Source organism: Eucyclogobius newberryi, unplaced genomic scaffold (genome assembly GCF_026437365.1).
Source record: "Eucyclogobius newberryi isolate DKJ021-1_F unplaced genomic scaffold, fEucNew1.0.hap1 SCAF_9, whole genome shotgun sequence".
Classification (NCBI taxonomy): domain Eukaryota; kingdom Metazoa; phylum Chordata; class Actinopteri; order Gobiiformes; family Gobiidae; genus Eucyclogobius; species Eucyclogobius newberryi.
The window spans coordinates 15735166-15750378 of record NW_027316532.1 but is presented as its reverse complement, the minus strand read 5'-3'; the positions used below and the strand labels follow the sequence as shown (position 1 = coordinate 15750378).

The window sequence follows — 15213 nt, the reverse complement described above, 5'->3', positions numbered from 1 at the left end:
AAGAGCTATAATGGTCAGAAGAACGAAAGATGATGAAGAGTAAAGTTTCCTCCGTTTGTGTAAAAATCTGACAAACAATTCTGTGTGTTTTTAGTTTTCTCTGAAACTTTGAGACACGATGTATGAAATTTTCCATCGTCAAGTGTTTCTCAGACAAAAGAAGACAGAAGGATTGGATGGAGTTGTAGGGAAATGTGATATCTGGATTTGACCCTTAACTCATCCTTGACCGTCTCTGCTGATGGAATAACGGCTAGTTCTTGATCGAAGGACAAACCAAAGAGCACAATTTCTGACCTTTGACCTTGATCCAAAGCGCCGCGTTTGGACTCGACGGTTTGATCAGATCTGAACCGTTTTAGATTCAGTCACGTCGAGTCGTCAGTTCTGGGGTAAATGCTTGGGTTTTCAGTCGAGACGTTTGTGCTCCAGTAACAAAGTCAAACATCAACTTTTATCTTCAGTTTGAGCTCTAAACTTAGATTCAACAAGAATTATGACTTTGTTTCAGCCTTTTTAATAAAATCAAATCAATTTATTTTTGTAAGGCCCAAAATCACAACAACAGTCGCCTCTGAGGGCTGAATCAACAATGTCTGTGGTGGCGATGGAGTCAGACAATGTCTGTGGTGGCGAGGGACGATGTCCCAGGGTCCTCTGTCCTTAGACTCTCCTTCTCGGCCAGGAAAAACTACAAAAAAAAAGCGTAGAAACCTGGAGGAGTTCCAGTGAAGGAGGGATCCGACTCGACATAGCTAGAGCTGTGGGTTTATATTTCTGTTCCCAACTAGTCTGACCATAAGCGATTTCGAAGAGGAACGTTTTAAGCCTGGACTTAAATGAAGAGACTGTGTCAGCATATTTAACATGGGTCGGGAGCTGATTCCATAACACAGGAGCTTGGTAGCTAAACGCTCTACCTCCTACAGTACTTTTAGAGACTCTTGGGACCACCAGAAGGCCGGCATTCTGAGAGCGAAGAGCTCTGTTTGGATGATATGGTACTATAGCATCTTTGAGGTAGGATGGGGTCATGTCATTTATGGCTTTGTAGGTCAGGAGTAGAATTTAAAATTTGATTCTAAACTCGACGGGGAGCCAGTGAAGAGACTTCAGCACTGGTGTAATGTGCTCTCTTCTTTTTGTTCCTGTTGGTAATCTTGCTGCTGCATTTTGAACCAGTTGAAAGCTTTTTATGGAGCTTTTAGGACACGCTGCAAGCAGGGAGTTACAGTAGTCTAATCTAGTCGTTACAAATGCATAGATAAGTTTTTCGGCATCACTTTTAGGCAGGATTCTTCTGATTTTGGCTATGTTACGGAAATGGAAATAGGCTGTTTCACAAGCTTGATTTATATGAGCTTTAAATGAGAGCTCCTGGTCAAATAAGACTCCAAGATTTCTTACAGTAGAACTGGAGGCTACACTAACATTGTCCAGTGTGACTATCTGCTCAGATGGAGCGTCTCGTATCTGCTCAGATAGAGCGTCCCTGAATCAATGTGAATATAATCTCCAGAAGGAAGAATCAGGAATGGGAAATATTTTATAAAATGTGTCTCAAAATAAAGGTTTTTATTTATTCTTATTTTCTAATAATCAGCGTCAAACAAAGGAAAAGACCAAATGATAATTCAGTCTTGGTTTTATTTTTACAGCGACAATCAAACTGAACTTTGACCTGACGCGACTTGTTTGTGTTTCCATCGTTCATAAGATTTAAAGCTCTTCACTCGTCAAAATAACTCTTTATGTTTAGAAAAGGTTTTATTTCACAGTTTCAGGAGTTTCAAGTGTAAAACGTGTCACGAACATTTCAGCACAAAATCTGATTTATTTCAGCTCTAAACATGTTTTTAACGACACAAACTCAGACTCTAAAAACATATGCAACTATTTACATAAAGTATGTCGGTGTAATCCCTCATTCGTCCAGGCGTGTTCCGTAGTAGAAAAAGCTTCAGTTGTAGTCATCTGGACTCAGTTAGAAAAAATAGACGTTTCGACTCTCATCCAAAAGTCATTGTCAATAAAAGAATTTAGACCAGTATCCGCTCTTTGGTTCCAACCACCCACTACAGCACAAGCTGGGTGTGATCAGAACCTTACAACACAGAGCTCAAGGTGTGCCCACCAGCTCAGAGGGCAAGAAGAAAGAGGAAAAACATGTCCGAAATGCCCTCTCAGCCTGTGGTTACCCCGCTTGGGCTCTCAACAGAGTGAAGAGAACCAAGAAGCAGGACAAAAGGGAAACTGAACAGAGAAGGAAGGGTGTTTCTATCCCTTATGTGTCTGGCCTGTCGGAAAAACTGCAGAGAATTTTTAGACAACACGAAGTCCCTGTTTATTTTAAACCGGGAAACACTTTAAGACAAAAACTGGTTCACCCTAAGGACAAGTTGCCGACTCAAAAACAGAGCAATGTAGTTTATTCGATCCAATGCAGTGAAGAAAGCTGTAAAGAACGTTACATAGGTGAGACGAAACAGCCTCTACACAAGAGGCTCTATCAGCACAGAAGAAATACAAGTTCAGGACCTCAGAGTGCCGTGCATCTCCATCTTGAAGCCTCCAGAGTCTCATCCAAGAGTCATTCTCAATCTGTGGACCGAGTTTGAGAACTCAGATATTTAGCAGGTATTATATTTAGATATTTAGGCTCCGCCCACCGGGCATAATTTGTTTTAAGTTTCCCCTGACACTTATCTTCTTTGTTCCCCTAACAGCCCTGTAATGGATCACATAATCCTATTGTTAGCTGCAGCAGCTCCTCATCACTGATGAGTACCTGATTAACCTTAAAATGACCAGGACTGATGGCGCCCCCTGGCTTCCAAATATATTATATTATAGTCTATTATAACAATAGGATTTCTATGGCCCATTACAAAGCTGTTGGGGGAACAAAGAAGATTGTTTTAGGAGAAAAAAGACAGTGTAAACAAAAAGATAAACAGGACAGGCTATTATCAGGAGGCTCCGCCCAATGTCTGAGTTCTCAGACGAGGTCCACAGATTAAGAATGACTCTGGGATGATTATGACAATTATGACTTGACCAAATAATCGTAGCGTTTGTGGCACAAAAGAACTGAAACTCAAACTTTGCCTTGAATAAATTGAAAAAACTTAAGTCAACTCTGGTAGGGAGTATTTCTTTGCTCCTGCAGCTGTTCCTGAGGCTCTACTTTCACCAACAGATTTGTCTTTGGAGAGTAACCCAGAACTGAACTGCTGCAGGGAGCTGAACTGCTGCAGGGAGTGGCTCTGTGCGTTTTCATGTGTATTTTCAGAGTGAACGACCGAGCAAAGGTTTTCCCACAGACTGAGCAGCTGTAAGGCCTCTCGCCGGTGTGAATCCTCATGTGTTCAGTCATGTGGTGCTGCTGCGTGAACCTGTTGTTGCAGACTGAGCAGCTGTAAGGTTTCTCGCCCGTATGTGTGCGTCTGTGTTGCGTGAGTGAAGACAGTTGTGCAAATGTTCTGCCACAAATTAAGCAGCGGTAAAGTTTAACTCCTCTCTGCGTCAATATCTTTGTGAATGCAGACACTTCAGGCCCTGACCTGAGCCCTGCCCCCAGCCCCGACCCAAACTCGTCTGTAGCGCCGGTCTCAGGTCCAGCCTCGGCCTCATTCGGCGCAGACAAATCCACGTTCACAGTTTTATGTTGGCGATGATGTATTTTCAGAGTGAAAGATCGGGCGAAGGTTTTCCCACAAACTGAGCAGCTGTAAGGCCTCTCCCCAGTGTGCGTTCTCATGTGTTCTGTCAGGTGGTGATGCTGGGTGAACCTGTTGTTGCAGACTGAGCAGCTGTAGGGTTTCTCGCCCGTATGTGTGCGGTCGTGTTGTGTGAGAGACGACAGTTGTGGAAATGCTCGGCCGCAGACGGAGCAGCGATACAGGTTTCCCTCACGGTGAAGTCGGACGTGAGCGTTTAAACTGCACTTCTGCAGAAACAAGCTGCGACAAATGGGACACCTGTAAGTTTTCTCTCCAGTGTGAACTTTGGTGTGTACTTCTAAATTATGTTCAGTCGTGAAACTCTTCTGACAAAACGGACATTTGAGCGTCTCTCCTCCTTCTGATCCAGTCTCTGAGCCGTGTCCCTCTGTGACAGTGGCTCTGCTCTCTGCTCCACACTTGTATTTGCTGAATAGACCTGAGTTGTGTGCAGCTGTACTTGTGTCTTTTATCTGGACTTGGTTGTAGTGGTCTCCATCAGCCTCTGTCTCCATCTGTGCAGTTGAACTGCTGGCTGGAGGTTCCCAGTCTTCATCATTGTCAGTTTGTTCCTCAGTCTGTGAGTGTAAATGTCCATGTGGGTCTAAGCTGATGTCTGCTCCTGCTCCTCCACAGTGCTCTCCCTGTGTCAACTCTCTGTGCTCAGTTTGTCTTTGTTGAAGCAGTGAGGACTGCTCTTCACTCTTCACACACACAGCAGTGAACTCTGGGAGCTGCTCTTCCTCCTGTTTCAGCAAATGTTCCTCTGGTTCCTCTTTAATCTGTGCAGTCTCTGGAGTTTCCCGCTTCACAAGATCAGGGCTGGTTTCCATCTGAACACCTGCAGGAGAGAATATCTACATTAATTTGCCTGTCTGTTAAATACATAAAACAATCAGACTCAGGGTTTATCTCAGCCGGGACAACACACTTTTTTAAAACTGTAAACGCAAACAGAAAATAGGACCTGGCTCTCCCTCTGACCCACAGACCTGACCCTGACCTGGGCCTGAACTCAAACTGGACTGGGACAAGAACATGACGCAGTGACTCTGAAGAACCAGCGCCGTCGCTTTATGAAAACTATGAAACATCCATAAACAGAGTCTATATTCACAAAACCAAAGTCTGTAACAAGAAACATCTGTTCTCAATATTCCAAAATGGCCTTTTTATTCATTCATATTGTTTCGTTCGTCCAGGAGGTTCCATCGTAGAAATTCAGTTGTTTCATCTGTTTTTAGAAAACAAGACATATAGACGCTCATCCCAGTCATTCTCAATCTGTGGATCTAGTCTGAGAACTCTGCTATTTATCCTACTCTGAGTAAGCCCTGCCCACCAGCTAACAATCGTCTTTGTTACCCTAAAAGCCCTGTAATGGCCCAAAGAAATCCCATTGTTAGCAGCTGCAGCTCCTCATCAATAACACACTTTATTCATAAACATTCTGTCTCCAGAAGCTTCGGTCACATATTTAACTCTACAGTGCCCTCTGCTGAGAAGGCGTCGTGTTTGCATGTTTGTCACACTAAAGTCAAAAACAAGATAAGGAAACAGAAAATACAGTTTTTAATGAAGGCTTTTATTATGAAGAGAAAACAATCCGACCCAACGTGGCCCGTGTCAAGGTGTTTGTCCTTCTGTTTCTCTGGCCACGCCCAGGCCTGATATGGCCCCGCCTGTTTTCAATCAAGACATCACTTAAATAAAACCTGCCTGACAAAGTGAAGGAGCCCAAAAGATCCTCAAAAGCTTGACATCCTCCTGAGATGCAAAGAAAGACAGGAACAAATGAGTCTGGAAAAGGTTCTAAAGCTGTGGGACTCGAACCACAAATGGACACAACATGGAACAGTGTGGAACCTTCTCAGAAATGACCCCAAGAGCTTCCCCACGACTCATCCCAGAGGTCACAAAAGACCCACAACAAGATCCAAAGACCTGCAGGCCTCACTCAGTACAGGTCAGAGTTCATGACTTCATTAGAAAAACACTGGGCAGAAATGTCCAAAAAGAACATCAAGGCTCAAAACATCTCGATGATCCCAATACTCTGTGGACTAACGAGACAAAAGTTGAACTTTTTAGAAGGCATGTGTAACACCTGAATGTCCATCTGTCCATGACCTCAAACTGAGGAGAACTTGGGTTCTGCTGCAGGACAAAGAAGAACACCAGCAGGTCCACCTTTGAACAACTGAAGAACAACATCATGAAGACTTTAGAGCGGCCGAAGTCCTGACCCGAGTCCTACTGAGATGATGTGGCATCATCAAACCCTCAGATGTGAGTGAAGAACAACAGTTCTACAAAGATGAGGCCAAAACTCCTCACAGCCGTAACTGTGTCTGTGTTACTGTCCACACACATGTAGGTTTAGGGGGACATTACTGTCCACACACATGTAGGTTTAGGGGGACATTACTGTCCACACACATGTAGGTTTAGGGGGACATTACTGTCCACACACATGTAGGTTTAGGGAGACATCACTGTCCACACACATGTAGGTTTAGGGGGACATTACTGTCCACACACATGTAGGTTTAGGGGGACATTACTGTCCACACACATGTAGGTTTAGGGAGACATCACTGTCCACACACATGTAGGTTTAGGGGGACATTACTGTCCACACACATGTAGGTTTAGGGGGACATCACTGTCCACACACATGTAGGTTTAGGGGGACATTACTGTCCACACACATGTAGGTTTAGGGGGACATCACTGTCCACACACATGTAGGTTTAGGGGGACATTACTGTCCACACACATGTAGGTTTATTGGGACATTACTGTCCACACACGTAGGTTTAGGCTGACATTACTGTCCACACGGGGACATGTAGGTCTGGATTGTGTTTTCTCTTCAAAATAAAAACTTTAATTTAAAAATGGCATTTTGTGTAGTTTGATTCCAGTAAAATCCACTCTTCATTGACCTTTACAAACATTCCACCTGGACGTTTTTTGTTGACTTTATAACGTCCCTAAAACTCATTTTATTTAGCTTTAAATGATGAATTGTCCACCAGCAGTTTTATATTTAACATTCAAACACAGACAATCGTGTCTTTTAGATTTAAGAACATTTACAGTGTCAGAGGTTCAGAATCTGTGACCTCGGACTGTGTTTTTAGGGACAATCCTAAAAGTGACACAAACCAAACGCCTAAAGCCAGACTTAGGGCCCCGGTCCTTCTCACGGGGGCCGGGAGCTCGTGTGGCCACGGAGAGTGCCTGAGGCGGCCACGAACCTGCTCCGAGTCCGCGGCTCTGGGAGGCCTCAAACACGGAGCCGAGCTGCTGGTTCCTCTGGTTCTCCTCTTTGGAGCGACACAGTTCCTCCTCATACTCCGCTATTGTTCTTTCAACCAGCGCAAAGATCTCTTCCGCAGCCGCAGTCAGACGCGCGTTCACCAGAGCTCTCAGTCTGCGCACTTTAGACATTTTACACTGTTGTTTTTGTTAGCATTAGCATTAGCATTAGCTCCGGGCTAAAGGCGCAGTGACAGTTTAAGGTGGAGCTTATGTTCATTCGCCGCGTGACTCTCTCTCCTCGTGATGATGAAGATGATGATGAACTCGTGTAAAAAAAAAAAAGTTTTAACTGTTTCTCAAACTGTGGTTTGCGGACTCCTCCACAGTTCTAGTGACTGGTTCATTTAAAGTCAGTTGTGTCCACAGTTTGGTCCAAACAACTGGAACTATGAGTGTAGTCCTTGTTAAGACCTGGTTTAGTCCTGATTCAGACCTGGTTTAGTCCTGGTTTAGACCTGGTTTAGTCCCAGTTCAGACAGGATATTAAATGGGTTGTTCCTCAAGGCTCGATTCTTGGGCCAAAACTATTTCTCTTGTACGTAAACAATTTTGCAAAAGTATTTGATCTGGAAACATTTTTAGACTTAAATGTATTAATTCTCAACATCAATAAAACTATATTTTGTCCAATAATATGAAGAAGAAATTTAAACAAAAGTAAAAGAAACCCCATTTCTCGGAGTTATAATTGATCATAAAATACACAAAAGGAAAAATATCCAACGTTTTTGTGACGCATAAAGTTTTCACTAAATATCACAATATTATAATTATATTCGACCCACATTTGACATTTGTTCAACATATTTACAACCAATATTTATTTGACCGAAAAGTTCTTGAGAACAGTCGGAACCCAATTTGTTACACATTTGTTAAAGTACTATCGCTGAAGTATTCTTAAAGTATAAAGTACAAACATTCAGGTAATATTAATCTAAAAGGAAGAGACAAAAAGCCCAAAGTAAAAGAACAAAGTGAATCAAAAACTGCATTTAAGAAAGAAACATCCTATAATCATAAGTTTGAACAGTAGTTTTAAAATATCAGAGTAAAGTACGAGTAAAGTACGAGTAAAGTACGAGTAAAGTACGTGTTGTTTTCATTCATATCAATAAATAAGAAAAAACACAAACACGAAACATAAAATACACATTTGACTCATGAGCATTTACACCTGGATCATTATTTAGCCTCTTTTACACATTTAAACTTTAAACAAAGAGTTTAACGATTGAAGATAAAAGCATGTGATGTGTTTAGAATAATTTGATTGGTCAGATAAAACCATCGTCCAGGTCAGACAAAAGAACATTTTACATCCGAGTTTCAGTGACAAACTTGGACTTTGACTCGTGGAAAAAGATAAAATTCTTCAGTCCGATCGACTGCACCGACTGACTGCCCTGACCACTCTGACCAACCACTGATCGCTCCGACCGACTGCTCTGACCGCTCTGAGCTTCATCGCACCCAACGCCTTGTCCACAGGTCACATGCTTGTGCTTTGATGCCCGCCACGCCTCCTCAGACACGCCCGCCATGCCTCACCCGCCTCACCCTTCTGACACGCCTCACCCATCTGACACGCCTCACCCATCTGACACGCCTCACCCATCTGACACGCCTCACCCATCTGACACGCCTCACCCATCTGACACGCCTCACCCTTATGACACGCCTCACATGCCACATCCTTTTGACCCGCCTCACCCATGTGGTCCTGCGTCTGCAGCTTTAGAACATGAAGCGGTGAAGATAGAGCTGAGAATCGGCGGCAGATGAACTCTGGAGCGACACGTTTAGGGCGTCGTGACTCAGGTGTTTTTCTTTGTGCATTTTAAGAGAAGAAGAGCGTGTAAACGCTTCTCCACAGACTGAACACCTGTAAGGTTTCTCGCCAGTGTGAGTTCTGATGTGTTCTTTGAGATGATGTTTTTTGGCAAAGCTCTTTCCACAGATTGGACAGCAGAAAGGTCTTTGGCCCGTGTGAGTTCTGTTGTGCTCAATCAGTGAAAAGAAATGTGTGTATTTCTTCCCACAAACTGAGCAAAAGTAATGTTTTCCATCTTTGTGAGTTCTTTTGTGCGACTTGAGAGTCCACTTATCCAAAAACGTATCGTTACAAATTGAACAGCTGTAAGGAGCTTGACCTTCCTCAGTCTCTGAGTACAAATGTCCAAGTGGGTCTAAGCTGATGTCTGCTCCTGCTCCTCCACAGAGCTCTCCCTGTGTCAACTCTCTGTGCTCAGTTTGTCTTTGTTGAAGCAGTGAGGACTGCTCTTCACTCTTCACACACACAGCAGTGAACTCTGGGAGCTGCTCTTCCTCCGGTTTCAGAAAATGTTCCTCTGGTTCCTCTTTAATCTGTGGAATCTCTGGGATTTCCTCACTAACAGGATCAGGAGTGAACCAGCCGATCTGAACACCTGCAGGAGAGAATCATCAATAAAAAACAATCCATCATTTAAAATGAATCAGTAAATCGCCTTTCAAACACCAAAATATAATGAATAATAATAATAATATTAAAACTCGACTGGACTGTCTCTGCACCAGGTCCTGAACACGAGTTCTGCCTCTTTAGATTCTCTGAAAACTCAATATTCAGCTGCATCTGGACTAAAATTGGACTAAACCTGGACTAAAACTGGTGCAAAACTGGTCTAAAACTGGACAAAAACGGGAATAAAACTGGACTGGGACAAGAACATTTGAGGTCAAACTCCTCTTCCTCATAAGGGAACAGACTGATATTTGCCTTTTGCAGTGAAATGATTTCACATAATCACTTTTCTGCGGGACATGTTCCTTCCTCAGAGACATGAAGATCGGGCCTTAAAGCGGCTCCAACACTAAACTACAAGAGTCTGAGCCTCATTTATCACACTCTGAAGACTAATAATTTACTCTAATCATTTATTTAAAGATCTATCCAACGCAAACGTAAAACATATTTAATGTTCAGAAGCTTCATCAAATGAAGACGTAATGACCCAAAATATTAAACATTCTCCTCGTTTTCGCCAGAGAATTAAACATTTTGGACACATTTGTGGAAGTTCACGGCTGCAGCGGCGGAGCGTGAACCCGGAGGCCGCTACAGCCGCGAGGAAGAGCGGCCACAAACCTGCTCCGAGTCCGCGGCTCTGGGAGGCCCCAAACGCGGAGCCGAGCTGCTGCTTCCTCTGGTTCTCCTGCTTCCTCTGGTTTTCCTGCTTCCTCTGGTTCTCCTCTTTGGAGCGACACAGTTCCTCCTCATACTCCGCTATTGTTCTTTCAACCAGCGCAAAGATCTCTTCCGCAGCCGCAGTCAGACGCGCGTTCACCAGAACTCTCAGTCTGCGCACTTTAGACATGTTACTCTGTTGTTAGCTTTAGCTTTAGCATTAGCGTTAGCTTCGGGTGGAGGGTGGAGCTTATCGCAGCGGTGTTGCCAGGTCCACGAAATAAAACCAGCCCAATGAGCTATTAAAACAGTCAAGAAAAGATGAAAACTGGCCCGTTTTGTTCATTCTTTTAAATTAATGTTATTTTGAGGCCAAAATGCGTTTGTTTTGTTGCATTTATACTTCTCTTTTGTGTCTTTGACCAGCTTCTCGCTGCCATTGTTTCTAACCTTTTTGTGCTGAAGACCCAAAGCTTGTCTCACACTCTCAGCGCCCCCTTTCTCCAATTTGATGCAAATACATGTATTTTACTAGTGGCATCTTGGTGTCAATTTTTATTTGAGTTTTAAGGATCTTTATGTGAAATTCACATGAAACGTGCTGGAATCCTGCGTGTATCTCATCCATCTTCTTCCTCCGGGGCCGGGTTGCGGGGGCCGCAGTCTAAGCAGGGACTCACAGACTTCCACCTCCCCAGACACTTCCTCCAGCTCCTCATCCTCCCGAGGCGTTCCCAGGCCAGCTGAGAGACATAATCCCTCCAGCGTGTCCTGGCTCTTCCCCGGGGCCTCTTCCCGGTGGGACATGCCTGAAACACCTCCCTAGGGAGGCGACCAGGAACAGCGGCTCTACTCTGAGATCCTCCCGTGTGACTCCCTCCTCCCCCTATCTCTAAGGGAGCGCCCAGCCACCCAGCGGAGGAAACTCATTTCGACCGCTTGAATCCGCGATCTTGTCCTTTGGGTCATTAAAGCTCATAACCATAGGTGAGGTCAGAACAAAGAGTGACCGATAAATCGAGAGCTTTGTCTTTGGACTCAGCTCCTTCTTCACCACAACAGTCGATGCAGCGACTGTTCTCACCCTCCATCCTTCACTCACTCGTGAACAAGACCCCAAGATACTTGAACTCCTCCACTTGGGACAAGGGCCCCCCACCCACCTGGAGAGGGCAAGGACTCCCCACTCACCTGGAGAGGACAAGGACTCCCCACCCACCTGGAGAGGACAAGGACTCCCCACCCACCTGGAGAGGGCAAGGACTCCCCACTCACATGGAGAGGGCAAGGACTCCCCACCCACCTGGAGAGGGCAAGGACTCCCCACCCACCTGGAGAGGACAAGGACTCCCCACCCACCTGGAGAGGGCGAGGACCCCCCACCCACCTGGAGAGGGCGAGGACCCCCCACTCACCTGGAGAGGGCGAGGACCCCCCACCCACCTAGAGAGGGCGAGGACCCCCCACCCACCTAGAGAGGGCGAGGACCCCCCACCCACCTGGAGAGGACGAGGACCCCCCACCCACCTGGAGAGGGGGCGAGGACCCCCCACTCACCTGGAGAGGACGAGGACCCCCCACTCACCTGGAGAGGACGAGGACCCCCCACCCACCTGGAGAGGGCGAGTACCCCCCACTCACCTGGAGAGGACGAGGACCCCCCACCCACCTGGAGAAGGCGAGGACCCCCCACCCACCTGGAGAGGACGAGGACCCCCCACTCACCTGGAGAGGATGAGGACCCCCCCACCCACCTGGAGAGGGCGAGTACCCCCCACTCACCTGGAGAGGACGAGGACCCCCCACCCACCTGGAGAAGGCGAGGACCCCCCACCCACCTGGAGAGGGCGAGGACCCCCCCACTCACCTGGAGAGGACGAGGACCCCCCACCCACCTAGAGAGGGCGAGGACCCCCCACCCACCTGGAGAGGACGAGGACCCCCCACCCACCTGGAGAGGGCAAGACGTTTTCCGGTTGAGAACCATGGACTCTGATTTGGAGGTGCTGATTCTCATCCCAGCCGCTTCACACTCGGCTCAAACCGTCCCAGTGCATGTTGCAGGTCCGGTTTTGATGGAGCCATCAGGACAACATTGTCTGCAAACAGGAGAGCTGAGATCCTGACCGCACCCTCTGACCCCTGACCACACCCTCTCAGAGAGTGTATCTCAGAGAGAGCTTTTCAAATTGACCGTATTCTGCCCAGGCTTATCTTCTTTGTGACCAAAAAGGCATCAAATATTCTACAAAGACACAATAAAACGACCCTATTAATCTGTCCACCACAGAAAACGCTTTGCTTGTATCATCTGGACAAGAGTCAGTCTCAATCTGTGGATCCCAGATACTCATCCAACTCTGAGTAAGCCCCGCCCACATTTGTTTGCACCGTTTTAAGTTTCCCCTGAACAAATCTTCTTTGTTCCCCTAACAGCCCTGCAATGAGCCCTTAATCCTAATGTTAGCTGCTGCAGCTACTCGTCACCTGAATGAGCAGGGCTTATGGCGCCCTCTTCCTTCATAACACTCCCCGCTTGAGCTCTGAACAACATTAAAAGAGCAGCTGCACTCGGTGGCTCAAGCGCCGCTCTGAGTCCCACTGCGACCATTTGCTGAATGTCCTCCTCTCGCTCGCTTCACTGCGCCGCCCAGGAACAGCTGAAGGAGGCGTGAGCAGTGACTCCCGCTAGCGAGTGCTATCCTCATGACCGCACCCGACCGCCGTGAGACGCACCCGACCGCCGTGAGACGCACCCGACCGCCGTGAGACGCACCCGACCGCCGTGAGACGCACCCGACAGCCGTGAGCCGCACCCGACCCTCGTGAGCCGCACCCGACCACCGTGAGCCAGTTTGAACATGCACTCTTGTTTGTCTAGATCTATAAAGTAATCTGAAGATAAAAGAAATCTCGCTTCAGACGCGTCAACGTTTATTCTCCAAACTGAACAAACTCAGAATTCACAAACGGGAAGTTTTGGTAATTAACATAAAACGACTAACAATTATAAAAACAACCTGTATAAGACAAAAAGAAAAACTATTTAAACCTGCTGTAGGATAAAAAATAACAATACGCTTTAAGATAAAAACAAATAAGACACAGTGAAAACTAAACAGACAAAATGAAATGTTGACTCACTTTTCAGACAAACTGAGGGTTTTTTCTGTAATAAATTGTGTTTTTATTTTTAAGTCTGAAAAGTGCCTTGAAACTGTAACTTTATGATATAGGTTAATTTATGGCAATATTTATGATATAAATGCTTATTATTTATGTCTTCAAATGGTAGTTTTGTTCTAGAGTCACACCCCCAAACCACCAAGCCCTGCCCCCTCCCGGCCCCGCTCCCTCCAAGCTTCTCATGTGAACTTATAAATGCAACTTTAGAGTGTTTTAAGTGTTTCTTGCAGACTGGTCAGCTGTAAGGTCTGTCCCTTGAGTGGATCTTCATGTGTCTTCTCATGTCAGAGCTGAATGTAAACATTCTGTCACAAACTGGGCAGCTGTAAGGTTTCTCTCCAGTGTGAATTCTGAGGTGTATATTGAGATTCCATTTACGGCCAAATGTTTTGTTACAGACTGGGCAGCTGTAAGGTTTCTCGCCTGTGTGAACTCTCGCATGATTATTTAAATTAGTTTGTGTAGAAAATGTTTTGTGACAAACTGAACAACTGTTCACTGATTTGTCTCCAGTGTGTATTCTCGTGTGTGTCCTGAGGACAGAGCGGTCAGCAAAACATTTCTCACAATATGAGCAACTGTAAGGTTTCTCTCCTGTGTGAATTCTGATGTGTCTTTGTAAGTGGTGTTTATTCAAGTAGCTCTTCTTGCAAACAAAGCACACATGTTTCTTGTGGCCTCCTGCTGCTGCTCCTCTTCCTCTTCCACCTCTTCCTCCTGCTGCTCCTCCTCCTCCTCCTGCTCCAGTCCCTGAGCCGTGTCCCTCTGTGACAGTGGCTCTGCTCTCTGCTCCACACTTGTATTTGCTGAATAGACTTGAGTTGTGTGCAGCTGTACTTGTGTCTTTTATCTGGACTTGGTTGTAGTGGTCTCCATCAGCCTCTGTCTCCATCTGTGCAGTTGAACTGCTGGCTGGAGGTTCCCAGTCTTCATCATTGTCAGTTTGTTCCTCAGTCTGTGAGTGTAAATGTCCATGTGGGTCTAAGCTGATGTCTGCTCCTGCTCCTCCACAGTGCACTCCCTGTGTCAACTCTCTGTGCTCAGTTTGTCTTTGTTGAAGCAGTGAGAACTGCTCTTCACTCTTCACACACACAGCAGTGAACTCTGGGAGCTGCTCTTCCTCCTGTTTCAGCAAATGTTCCTCTGGTTCCTCTTTAATCCGTGCAGTCTCTGGAGTTTCATCACTCACAATGTCAGGACCGCACCAGTCGGTCTGAACACCTGCAGGAGAGAAGGAGAAATACTTTAACAATCATTTTAGATGAGCCCAGCATTTTAATGATTGTATTTGGCAGATCAGAGCCTGATGCAGACGGCTGGTCTTGTGATTGTTCGATGCCACATTTAGGCCATAGTTATTTTATTACTTGGTTTACGGATTTTTTTTATAAAATATATTGCACAGGCGGGCGGAATATAAATATAAATATAATTTCAATTTCAAAATATGTTTTCTTCCGGGTTTGCCCAAAATGCACCACAGGAGGAGAGGGGGGGGAGAGACGCGGCGCACAGGATAAGATAAGATATTCCTTTATTGTCCCACATGGGGAAATTTCATTGGTGCAACGCAGGTAGATACAGAGGTAGATACAGAAGAACAGATCACTTATAGGAAGTCTGAAAAACACTTTCAGTAGAAGATCTCCTATAAATAAAAACTCCCATAGACAAATAAATAAATAAATACATCAATACCATTGCATGTGATCACGACAGTAATTGCACATGAATATGTGTCACGACGGCACATAGATTGCACATGAATTTCACAGTAATTGCACATGAATTGCACATGAATTCCAACAG

The 15213-nt window shown here is 45.6% G+C and overlaps 1 protein-coding gene across 3 annotated transcripts in view; it reads right to left on the bottom strand.

The window, feature by feature from the left end:
* LOC140353380 (uncharacterized) overlaps positions 1–15213 on the bottom strand; it is a 257995-nt gene that overhangs the window by 239469 nt on the left and 3313 nt on the right. The window contains exon 2 of one of the 3 annotated variants that reach the window (XM_072437918.1): positions 8101–9478. The exons of 1 other annotated variant lie outside the window; for it this stretch is intronic. In XM_072437918.1, coding sequence (XP_072294019.1) covers positions 8787–9478 — 692 coding nt within the window. In that variant the 3' untranslated portion in view covers positions 8101–8786. Of the gene's footprint in view, positions 1–8100; positions 9479–13576; positions 14626–15213 lie in introns of those variants that run through there. One more of the 3 variants, XM_072437917.1, reaches the window with a different exon arrangement.